The sequence below is a fragment of the Astyanax mexicanus genome, chromosome 10, assembly GCF_023375975.1.
Source record: "Astyanax mexicanus isolate ESR-SI-001 chromosome 10, AstMex3_surface, whole genome shotgun sequence".
Lineage (NCBI taxonomy): Eukaryota > Metazoa > Chordata > Actinopteri > Characiformes > Acestrorhamphidae > Astyanax > Astyanax mexicanus.
The window spans coordinates 4,572,965-4,586,316 of record NC_064417.1 but is presented as its reverse complement, the minus strand read 5'-3'; the positions used below and the strand labels follow the sequence as shown (position 1 = coordinate 4,586,316).

Genomic DNA, 13,352 nt, shown 5'->3' with positions numbered 1-13,352 from the left:
TTTCTATTATTAGTACATTAATAATGTATAATGGTTAACAGAAAGACTTGAGACTGGAGTCATCAGCTTAGGGTTAATGTATATGTTTACGCTGTGCCCTACAACCTATTACTAATGCAAACTGCAACTCAAATCTGGCAAGTCTGTCTGTTTCCTTTGGCACCCAAGTAAATCTGACAATGCAATTTAACAATGAAGCTGGACCTGAGCCAGCCATTCATGTTTATAGTAGGAATCTCCTATAGAAAACTCCCTCCAGCAACCCCCTTAGCACTATCCAACCAAGGCCCCATTCGCTGTCAGTAAGCTGAGGCATCAGGGGTATCAAAGGGGCCGCCGCTGCTCTGATTGGTCACGGTGCCGGACTTTGGCACATGTGGAGGTGACGAAACAGCCTTGCATTTGTCTTAATCATGAGGACAGCGTGTCCATAGTGGTGACAGACAACATATGGACGGACTAAAAGGTCCAATCCAGCTGGGCGCTGCCCCAGCCCACACAATCTGTCAGTGCCCAAAGGCTTGATGAATAGTTTAAGAGTTGAAATGGCTGGGTTTTAACCAGGAACGTATTCAACTGTGAGGTACAGTGTCCCCCCAGGACTGAAGCTGGACACTTCTGCTTAAAATAGGGGGTGAAAAAAGGAGGATACAGAAACTTCAGCACATACCCAGCAGGCTGTTTTTCCTACAGAGTGGACAAACGCAAAGGAGACACACAATGTGATGATCCAATACACACACACTGCAGGGATTAACAGGTTTTCACACCCTTAATCCAAGTGCTTATGGTCTTGTTCTTAACCACACAAAGATATTTGGCTTGAACAGATATCTTCTCCAATGGGCGGCTTAGCTGGAGAGAGATGCTGGTACTGATACATTCATTTACTTTGGAAATGGGCCACAATGTGATTTGTCATAATGTCAAAGCTCTCAGAGACAAACAGGGCCCATCTCAGCATGGTGATAGAAAGATGGTGAAGTAATTGTTAGTTAAAAATAAAATAAAAAATTCAACAGTGCCCAAAACCCAATTTTGAACCCAACAAATTTTGACTGGAAATTACAATCTCATATACGTTGACATTAATCAGATATTGAATTTTGTTTACTTAACATCATGAATTAAAATCAACTAAAATACAATGTCTAACAATGTTATGAAAAGATACTGAATAGATGTTAAATTGATGAAATTTAGCAGACATTATGGTTTAATCTTCATAAATCACTACTAAGTATTAATAATTTACATCAGTATGTCGTTAGCATGTGATGTTTGGAAGAGGTTGTATTTTGTTTATTAGGAGCACAACTTAGAATCCATAAAATATCAATGTCAGCTGTCGTCACTCTGCCTCAGGATTTTGTGAAACATCATTAAATCACAATTAAAAACTCTGCCGAGGGCTTTTAATTATTATCAGTATTATCAGTGTCATTTCTATGCACACAACAGAAGGTAGAGACAAATAAGAAAGACAGGAAGATGAGAGAAAAGTTTGATAGATTTGAAGGGGAAAAAGAATGTTCGCAGTAACTTGAAATTTACACCGAAAAAACAGCCAGTCCTTTGGCAAACAAACAAAAGCTAAGGCCAAGCTAATGCAAATGAGCTAACGATACTATCCTAGCCCTGTACAGCCAATTACCCGCCTCGTGCTGTGAACATAACCCTTTGGAGTGATGTAGGGAACTAGTGCCATCTACCCACCCAGAGAGAGCAATGCCATTTGTGCTCTCTCGGGCTCCGGTAGCTGATGGCCAGCTACATGTACAGGATTCGAACCGACAATCTCCTGATCATAGTAGCAGCAACACTGATTCATTACTACATGAAACTGGTCATGGACAAAAATCATCTCTAAAATGTTAGACCATACAAAACAAGATATAATGTTATATATGGGTGCTCTTATGTTTTACCACATCGAATTTTAATGTGAAAAATAGTAGATTTTTTTTATAACTAAGCCAACTTTTCATTTTAGACATGCAGACACAGAATAGGTCCATTAATGAAGTGAGAGCAGACATTCAGGTGGTGTCGGGTCAGCTGTGGAACGTGAGCCAGAGACTCAAAACACATTCAAATATTAACACCTGCGCTGCTTTTCTGCACACTCACTTTACCTCAGTGCTGAAGTCGCTATACGAATGTGGGTCAGGGTATAAAGCGCACCTTTTTTAAGCTGGCTAAGTGTTCTATTAGCTATTTAACTTTGCATACTACACATACTGCACTGAAAAACCCAAAAATGGCCTGGCAAAAAGGTTATAAAACTCAGTCTCAGTACACGTTAGCCAACAGCAGATATTTTATGGGTTCATATGTGCTACATCAAGAGTGAAAAAGAACATTTTGTGTCAAATTAAACTTTAACATTAAAAACAGCTTCATCAGAATCATGTTGATAGTACACTCACTGTAATAGGAAGAATGGCTTCTCTGTCATTTCCACTCTGGTGTAAAAAGCTGCGACTGCACTATGGAACTTTGGTGGAGCTGCATGAGATTTCTCTCTAAAACTGGGTAATGACACGTAGGAGTCATATTTGTGTAAAAACCTTTAGAATTCATTTTTCTGCCTCAGTCCATATGTTTCTTTAATTTTAGATGCTGCTTTTACATGTCTCAGCTTGTCAAAAAGTGCATGTCTACTTTTAATTTATTATTAAGAGGAGTCAAGAAATCACAAAAAACAATGTGATCCTACTTACAGTAATATGGTATAAAAATAAAATAAAATAAAATAAAACATCACCTTTATAGATTTTGTCATTTTTTAAAATAATGAATACATTTCTTTATGAACATCAAATGAGCATCATTTATAATAATACAATAAATCATAGTCACGTTAAGTCAAATTTATTTCTAAAGCACATTTAAAAACCACAAATGCCAACCAAAGTGCTGTACAATACAGAAATATGAACAATTAAATTAATTAAACAATTAAATTAATTAAAATTAAGACTAAACAACAAATAAGATATAAGATAAGTAAATAAAAATAGTATCAGCAAACAGGATTCAGATTAACCCCAGACATACAGAAAAGTAATTAGAACTTACTAAAAACATTCAAAGGCCTGAGAGTATAAGTACGTTTTTAGACTAGGCTTAAAACCTGTAATGGTGGGTTTTTTTTATATTGTTGCCATGTTCTTGCCATTTTTATTCTTCTGCTAATCAAAACAGCCATAATTTTAGTACTGACTGAAACATGCATTAGGTTTATTCCTGTAACTGTCTGACTGCACTCAGCAAATCATATCTCGCTAGGCTAGGATTTATGGCACTGTTAAATACCTGGAAGGGTGCTGCTGTCATCTGAGAAACCTACAGGACACAGGTATGACTAAAAACACACCGGTAGTGCATATCGTTCCTAACACTTCCAGACCTCAATGCTTATGATATAGTGACTTGAAACTAGTTACTGTGTTACTTGTTGACAGTCTGTTCAGTCAGGCCCCAGCCCGAGGTTTCTGATAGGAACTGAAAGATCACATGACCATCTTCCAAATACCGTGGCATGCAAAAGTTTTGAACCCATGGTCCAAATTTCTGTTACTGTAAATAACTGAGTGGGTAGAAGAACTGATCTGCATGCCACAGTGTGTCCCTGCCCACTTCCAGTTACTTAACCAGGGAGCTCCTCAGAAACATCCCTGCAAAAGTAAATAACACCACAGGATAAAATTATAAAGTGTGAACCTTACATTACACAATGATAAAGACTGTATACCACAGGACAAAATAATAGACCCTGAAAACTACTGGACAAAATGATGGATGCTGAACACTATAGGACAAATTGATGGATGCTAAACACCACAAGACCAAATTATATACATCTCTGGAAAAAATTAAGAGACCACTTCAGTTCCTGAATCTGTTTCTCTGATTTTGCTATTTATAGGTTTATGTTTGAGTAAAATGAACATTGTTGTTTTATTCTATAAACTACGGACAACATTTTTCCCAAATTCCAAATAAAAATATTGTCATTTAGAGCATTTATATGCAGAAAATGAGAAATGGCTGAAATAACAAAAAAGATGCAGAGCTTTCAGACCTCAAATAATGCAAAGAAAACAAGTTCATATTAATAAAGTTTTAAGAGTTCAGAAATCAATATTTGGTGGAATAACCCTGGTTTTTAATCACAGTTTTTTTCATGCATCTTGGCATCATGTTCTCCTCCACCAGTCTTACACACTGCTTTTGAATAACTTTCTGCCACTCCTGGTGCAAGAATTCAAGCAGTTAAGCTTGGTTTGATGGATTGTGATCATCCTTCTTCCTCTTGATTATATTTCAGAGGTTTTCAATGTGTTAAAATCAAAGTGGTCTCTTATTTTTCTTCCTGAGCTGTATGCTGAACACCAAAACAATTTCACACATGCTAAAAACCACTGGGTAAATTGATGGTGATGAACACCACAAGACAAAATGATGGACTGAGAGCATTTGCTGGGATAAAGAGATAGACGTGGAACACAGGAAAAAAGACACTGTACACCACCGGACAAAAGATAAACTCTGAACAACACAGGACAATATGACAGATGCTGAACATTTTAAGACAAACCGATAGATGCTGAACGCCTCAAGACAAAAAACTTAACACTGCTAACACAACTGATCATACAGTTTTAAATGATAGCTGATGAACAAAAGCTACTAAACTATTTCTTGGAAACCATTTTACCAAAGCAGTGGAAATTCTGAATGTGTAAATTCTTCAAATTTTTTAATGGGTGTATGAGCTGCTAGAAGTGTTTTTTCGTTGCTATTTATATGTTTGGGCTATACATTATCAGTGTATTTATGCAATGAGTGAATGAGTGAAAATAAAAGATGTTGTATACCAGATGAAAAAGAATATATAGCTTCTCTTCACTCTTCACAACAGACCCTGTTCATGCACATTGGACTTGACTCTTAAGTTTTGCCATTGTTGTACCACAGAGTTTGAATTAGCGGGTACAAAAGACGGGAAGAGGACGAGTGTTGGCAGAAACCAAGCAGTTTGTGCTCTCCAGCAGCACCATCAGCAATAAAGGGTCTAAAAAGAGCCACACTGAAATAGCTATAGCCTTGTAATGAACCCCCTCTCTCTCTCTCTCTTTCACACACACACAATGTTCCAGTCCACCACTCTCAAGTGTCATTTCTAGCTGATTAAATCCAGGCTAGCACTGCGTGATGTTTTAAAATGCAGCTTAGCTATTGATCTACAGTGTTTAATGGCTTTAATTAAAGCAGTTTAGAAACTCGTTCAGTAACGTTACCTTGCTGTTGATTTCAGGAAACATGTCTTCTTATTCTTCTTCTTTTTCTTCTTCTTGTTTATTAACGCTTTAAACACGTGGAAAGGAAGATGACGGATAGAAACGTCCAACGTCCAGCAGCACTATGAAGTCCAAGAAGACAGTTGGAGCAGACTCATCCTCGAGAGCATCCAAGAGTTTCAGAAAAGCTGAAGAAGCCGAGTAGAGAAGGAGACCTCCACAGAAGAGCAAGTTTGAGACTGAGGAGGATCTGTGAGCTCGGTCGGAGAGGGGTCTGAAAAGCTTTCGTCAGCAGCAGATTAAGAAAAGAGGCAAGCTGTTAGTCTGGCCGCTTTGACGCGCATGTCCTGAGATGCGCCACCTGTTCAGGTTGTCCAGCTGACGGTTCTTGGCTTCCCCTACTCTATATAGACAGCCTATGTTTACATCTGCTTACCTACAAGGCATGGCACTCTTTAAACGGCCCCTATCTCTCTCTCTCTCTCTCTCTCTCTCTCTCTCTCTCTCTCTCTCTCTCTCTCTCTCTCTCTAAGCGTTATGGCACATTGTCCCCGGGTGCAGCGCGCACTGAAACACGAGGAGACCCTCAGCAGGATAAGTACGCATGTCTCAGTTTGACTCGGAATGCTGCCTCGCCACAACAGCACCGCCTCCTCCGCCTCAGCTAACTGGCTGCTGGCTTCCTCCTCTCCTCAGTTCAGTTTCCAGCTGTCAGTGAGAGACATCAGCCCAAAGCGAGACTCATAAATTTCCTCTATCACTACATCGTCACTGTGCGTAATTCAAAACGTCCAGACATGGCCAATAGACAATAAAAAAACTACACGAGAAAGTGGGCTTGGGTTTGAAGGAGCCTGATTTGTTTCTGAACATCCTTTCTAGTGAATGCATTCTCACCCACCTTGAAGAACCAATATTTATTAATATATTTTCTGTACTCATAACTCTTGAGTAGGATAACTTAAAAGCACAAAAAGTGTGTTGAAATTAGATTAAAAAAATACTTAAAGTACATTTTCAATTTAATGTACTTTATTTTAAAAATACACATTAAATATAGTCTTTCTGTATTTACATACAATGTATTTTTAAGCAATATGCTTTAAATTAAACGTTGAGTTTATAGAACATATGTCTTGACCTTAAATACTGCTTAAAGTGCATGTTAAATGCACTTAAAACTGCCATAAGTTGTTCCAAAATGGTACATTTAATAATATTTAATTGTGTATTCATTTTAATGTTAAAAGTATGCACTTTAAAGAATATTAAAAGATATTTAAATATTCAAAGATATTAAAGAAATATAGTCATATTATATAGTCATCACCCAAAATATTTTTTTGCCTAAATCATCTCCTCATGATGCTGTTCATCTAAAATGGTAAAATCTCCTACAGACTCAGTTGATTAGATCATTTGATTCTACCTCTCTCACTCTACCATTTGTGGCTGTTAAAATGTACAACAAAAAAAAAGCTTCATGAGCATTGAAGATGAATTAAAATGTGAGTAAATATTAGCAGTACTTTTATATATATTCAGCAATCATATTCAGGGTAAAAGGCTTACCTCAGCTTAGATTAACAATTACCAACCAGTGTTTTACAAAAAAACAAGAGCTGGTTTATAATGTGCAACATCAGCTGCATATTGCTTATTAAGGGAGACTGGTAGAGCTGTCTTGTCTTAACTTTTGCTTCCTACTCATTTTAAATGTATATTAATACAGACAAAAAATCTATATTTCCTAGGTTCCTGGTTTCATTTATTTATGTGTGTGCCATTAGTTTGTATTTTTGCCCACTAAAACTACCTTTCATTGTGTATATAAAATATAACTGTTGACTGCCTGGCCAGGGTGTTGCCCCAGCAGTAGCATAATTTTACCACCAAATATTGATTTCTGGAATCTTACATCATATTATTGTGTCTACATTTTAAATTTAAAATAAATAATCTTGTTTAATTTGCATTATTTAAGGCCGGAAACACTGGATCTTTTTTTATTATTTTGACACTTTCTCATTTTCTGCAAATAAATGCTCTAATTGACAATATTTTTATTCTGCATTTGGAAGAAATATTGTCAGTAGTTTATAGAATATAGAAAACATAAACCTATAAATACAATAGTTGATTCATAGAAACTAATAGTTTTAAAGTGGTTTCTTAATTTTGTCCAGAGCAGTTTTTGTAATCTATTTATTGCTGTATGTTGGATTTCTGTTTGGGAATACAGCACAGTGACTATAACCAGCAGCTATAATATATTAATACTGTGGAAAATGTAGCGGGAGCATTGAACTGCGGTAAAAAATTTTCTGCACAATTCACACTATTGCCTACAGAAGATGAATCACATGCCACCTCGAGTGACAAAAATAGAAAAAGGCCACGAACCTTCCTTTGTAACACACCTCCTCCTCTCTAGAGCCTCTACTGCACATATATAATCTGGTGGAAAGAGAGTTGGTGTTACATGTTCAGTAAAAACGAATGACTCACAGAAACCACAGAGTCAATGAGCTGGGTGTCTACATAACAATTTGCTAAATATTCGACCAATTGACCCTTAAAAAAAGAAGAGCAGAGTGCAGTTTTATTTGAACACAAGCTAAGGTTGCCTCCTGAATTGCATCAAGCTGTTATGAGCTATTATCAAATAAAAGGGCAGATTCAATCTGTGCCTAAATGGTTCTTGGTCTAGACAAAACCTTCTTAAGAAAAATCTCATTATACTGACATGCCAAAAGCCATGACTCATAGGATATCAGTATATAGAAGAATTATGAAGCATTACCTCAGGTAACAATGAGGAACGGCAACACCTGTATAAGTTGTGAGGTGTTATATCATGAGTAAAGCTGAACACTGTTCAGTGTGATAATGGAAAAGTGACACTAACTATCAAGCAAAAGTTTGAGCAAGACCTGATATTGAGTCTTTCAGGAATGAGACATTACATTTAGTTAAATTACAAGTTCTATAGTGTGAGCATTTACCGTATTTTCCACACTATAAGGTGCACTTAAAATACCCAGTGCACTTTATAATCTATTCAGGTTGTGAGGAGCAGTAAAGCCACTCTGCTGAAGTTCCTGACTTACTGGAACACTCTTAGTTCTTAGTGTTGGGCTGTTGCTAGCGCTAATGGTTAGCAGCTAAAGCTAATGAATAATTTGAAATCTAAGTTGACTGTACATAAACAAAAGCACTTTGTTCACCCAAAGAAACAGTTTTCAGGAGAGAAATCTGTGTAGATTAACATCCAGCGCTTGTTTGACCTTTTGTTTGACAATGATTTTTTTTACAGTTTTGTTTACTTAGCTTAGCTTAGCTTTACAGGTCTCACCACCCAGAGGTGAAACCTGCTGAATTAGAACCCCTGTTCCTTACTAGTCTCCCATAATGTGCGTAATAATCCGGTCCACCATGTGTATGAACATAAACCAGAAAATAGATGTTTATTAATAGTGCTCCTTATAATACAGAGTGCTTTATAGTGCAAATAATGTGCCAGTAATACATGATTGGCCAGCCTAGGTGCTAAATGATTGTGACCAACAGCATCTGGATAAATTGTCCATGAGAACAGGCAAGCATTGGGAAATTCACAGTATTATTACAGTTAATGGAGGAAGCCCAACTTTTGGTATGTCATTGTTTTTTTTTTTTTGGCATCATTTAAATTTAGCATTTGTTCTGTACAATGTGTCACAATTTTACGATGAACGAATTAACGTTATGCATCTTCTAAAATTCTGCATTATTTGGAATGTCATTAAAGGAACCATATCACTGTCAATGAAAGCAAACTAATCCTCAGAGCAATGTTTCACAGTCTAGTAAAAAAGCCTCACCTGGACAGTAGAGACAGTTACTCACACAAAAGCCTAATAAACACACTTTAATGTCCCAATACATTTGCCCAACAATCATAGGTTGTGGCTTTATTCACGCTGCACTTTTAAACTTTATGAAGAAATTGGCTTGTATTCCTAGAAAGCTTGATTTCTTAATTGTTTGGATTGATGTCCTAAATAATAATCAGTTAATTAAAGTTTAATCCATGCATTTGTTTGATATTAGACTATTTTTATGTTTGTAATTGTTATATGTTAAGCATGTCTGTAGAACAGAACATGCCTCTGAGACAGGAACAGTACCTCTCTTACATTAGCATTAGAGATGTAAGCTATTTCCTCAGTGAGTAACTGCTTCCTAGAAAGAGAGCTAGTTGTGAAAAACACTGCTTAGACAGCAGGAGGGAGAAAGAGTGAGAGAGACAGAATGAGAGAAAGAAATATGGGGAGGAGAAATGCTCTCAGCACAAATTAGGAGCAGAGGGGAAGAAAAGCTGCGGCTGATTATGATTAGGATTCCTCTTATGTAACCCTGAGGCTCTCCAGTAATCAGAGGAAGCCGTGGGGATGAATTGTTCCTTATGGAGTGCTCCTTCAGCACAGTATGGCTCAGAGACGACACGCATGAGATGAGGGTGTGCAGTCTCTCACTCAATCACTTAAACACACACACACACACACACACACACACACACACACACACACACACACACACACACATACACACACACACACACACACAAACAGCTTATGTCAACCATGTCAATGTAGATAGAACTTGTGTTCACCTCATTTATAACCCATCAATGAGCAACAGCAGCTCCCCAGTGGGACCCTCATGCATTTACACTTCATGTGAAGTTAGACATGGTAATGACTGTGGTAAAAGAATCACTTCATAACAGCTGTTCCCCAAGTGAGAAGGGTTCAGGTTTCTGTGCACGACTCCTCGTGAACAGCTCTCTGGGCATGTCTTACACAACCTGTGTGTACATGAGTCACTCTAGAACTGCAGGTACATTTCATGTCTCCCGCATTAACCTTTTGTAATACTTTCATAAAACAAGCTGCATCTTAAAAGTTATCTGAATCTGTTTTGAACAACAATTCTGATTAAAATATATATTTTTTAGGATTAATAATGGTTGATGCATATTTAAGGCACAATTTATACACAAAATATTGATGTTTAACTTTCAATTTGTTTTTAGATTTTTAAGCTTACTTCAATAACAGTTCTAGAATTAGTTTATAGAATATCTATTTTCTTTAGAATATGTCATTTTAGTAATTCAACATGAAAGTTTCTAATCTCATTATTTTGTGTATAATAATAAGAATATGCTAACAGTATATTAATCATCGCTCAGATATGTATTGTTATATTGAGATAGTCTCTTGAAAATTCATAAAATTATGTTTTAGGTGTGCTAAAAACACAAAATAGTGTCATACATCAACTGTAACAATAACACAGTTAACTGATGGGTCACAACAACCACAACTTGAAATGTATCTGCCATTCTAGAGCTGAATATATTTTTATGTATTTTAAAATGTATATGTGTTAGTTTGTGCTCTGTTCAAACAGAGCATGGAAATTTGTTTCTGCATACTACTGTAGTGTGTATATTTGTATTAATATATAATTACAGTATTATATATACTTTATAAATAATGTATTTATTGACAGATTGTTTCTACAAACCATTAAACAAGTTTAATGTGAATGTTTTTTTTTTTTTTAATCCTTTGCCGGCAACAACAAGATTAAAAAATACAATTACTTGTGGTATTGGTATAAAATTTTATCATGACTATTGCTGCTTGATATAGTATTACTTCAAGCCACTTATGACAAGTAGTGATCATAAGGATATAACGATAAATTACAATAATGATAATAATACTGTTGTTTGTACTACCATTACCATTATTATATTATTATATACAGCAGGTTACACCCACCGGTTTAGTTATGAAGCTCTGGTGAATCAGATGCATCAGGTGCCAGTCAGGGTCTTCATGTAGACCTTAGGTAACCCCTTAGGCTATAGTCTTATCTGACAGCCTACAGCACCTGAAGTTTCCTAAGAGCTTCAAAACTGAATTTCCCCTTGCCAAAAACTCCTAAAAGTGGGCGTGGCTAAATAAGTTTGAAAAAGAGTTTATAGAATTTATAGGTTTCATTTACAGGTTTTGACACTGATTGTTGTTTGCATCATACACAACTTGAGCAGAACAAAAGTCACAGCAACAAAACATGATCTTTAATAATTAAATAATAAAGTTATGAAAGGCCATAAAACAATCTGGCTGTTTTATTGTTATGTTTAATTATACACTAAAAACTGTTAACAGTTCCGACCTTCCTCTGAAACGTCTGCATAGTACATGGAGAAAACCAACGGGTCTGTTCTACCAGCACAAGTATGGTGAATATGGTTTCTCTTGATGATAGGCTCCCACCCACTAATCACAACAGCTTAACACGCTTGGAGGAGAGCACTAAACTTCCATTCTAAGATGCTGAGGTTGGCTATCAGGCAATGAGCCCAATTATGCTCTCCTGTATTCTTGACTGGAGTCTCTACTGTTTTCTTTAACAAGGCACAATCCAAGCAGCCAAACTGTTTCCAGTCAGGACTGTTTTTACTTATGCACATGTAAATAAATTTATTTCTAAAAGGTAAAGAAAAGTTAAAAGGTAAGTTTATGGTCATCTAGCAATGTATTTGAGTACGTTTGGTATATAAACACACAAATATGTATAAGTGAGCATCAGGGAAAGACATACAGAAACAATTTCAATGCTATTGAATTGCCATTGGTCAATATTACCCAGCCCAAGCACTCCCTGTAATCTGAGCTTGAATGACTCAAACACAGAGTAAGACCTGTCTACATCTCTTACTACATTCAGTCTGACATGACACAATTTACTACAGCTGCAACAGAGGAAACAGCCCAAACACTTTACAAAAAAAACCTTCATTACATGTGAAAAGCATTAACCATGTATTGTGGGTCAGCTGTGGTGCTCTCTCAGACAATTCTGAATAAAGTTTCAACAAGACAGCAGAGTTTGTTGGTAGCTTTCTATGGCCCACTTTACCTCTGGCTGTACCCTTCGGTTCCTGCGGTTCTGGCTGCCCCAGTAGCTCCGGAGGCACTCAAAGCCACAGCAGGTCGGCGAAGTTCCATCTTCCCACATGACAGAGCTTCCTGTCCATGCTGCTTCGGCCTTCGCCTTCCTCTTCAGTCCTGGACCATCTGATCTTCAGGTCTCCTGGGTAGATGACTAGTAACTGAATCTGAACCTCATTTTGAGAGCCTTTCTTTTCACCCTAGACTTCTACAACTCTCTCTTTCGGGCTACGCTGCTCAGAATGACACTCATCTCCAAACGTCCAATCAGTCTTCTGCCCCAAGACCACAAACGGGTGGGAGGCTACAAGAGATATACAGAAGCTCTGAGCTTCTGAAGCTCAAAGAAGTCTCAGCTGGTGCTCTGCACCTTTCCGCTCTTCTTAAAGCAGCATGAGTTCTGGATGACTCCTCAGGTGCACAGCTTTACCTCTCTGCTCCAGTAGCCTGGCTCAGTCTCGGGGAGAGATGGGCGGATGCGAATGCAGGGGGAGCTCCCCAGCATGCGGCGAGGACACCACAAGGGATCCATCCTGAGCCGGAGACTGAGTTTACGGGTGCTCTCAGTGCTGTCTTCTCTTCCTGCTCAGAGGGGTATCAGGGGAGGGCTGTGTAGAGCGATCCCTGTCAGATGAGCCCCTTTAAAAGCCCAGAGGAGCAGCCATTACTGGTTCCTCATGGTCTCCCCTCCCTCCCTACTACTACCGTCTCCTGGAGACAGATCCTCCGGAGCTGTCATATTTCCTCCCCTCTGCTGCTCCAGTGTTGCTCCTGTCCCCACAACCCTCCACCCCCCCACCAGCCCCCGCCCACCCCGGGACACCGACAAACATCTGCGAAGGTGCACAGATGAAACCCTATCCCCCAGCAAGCACACGTAGGCTTTCGGGCTCCGCCGCAGCACTTAGATAGCTCCAACACCAGGAAAGAGTGTGGAAAGTTAGCTCTGCCCTTCATAATGCAATCTCAGCCATTTCCTAGAGGTATCATGTTCGTCTCGGCGGAGCCTTGCAGGAGAATTGGAGGGCTGCGA

At 38.1% G+C, this 13,352-nt stretch overlaps 1 protein-coding gene across 3 annotated transcripts in view; it reads right to left on the bottom strand.

Moving 5' to 3' along the window:
- Positions 1 to 13,352, bottom strand: part of dyrk4 (dual-specificity tyrosine-(Y)-phosphorylation regulated kinase 4) — a 49,114-nt gene that overhangs the window by 21,504 nt on the left and 14,258 nt on the right. The window contains exon 1 of one of the 3 annotated variants that reach the window (XM_015601651.3): positions 5,307 to 5,932. The exons of 1 other annotated variant lie outside the window; for it this stretch is intronic. In XM_015601651.3, coding sequence (XP_015457137.2) covers positions 5,307 to 5,330 — 24 coding nt within the window. In that variant the 5' untranslated portion in view covers positions 5,331 to 5,932. Of the gene's footprint in view, positions 1 to 5,306; positions 5,933 to 13,352 lie in introns of those variants that run through there. One more of the 3 variants, XM_007228356.4, reaches the window with a different exon arrangement.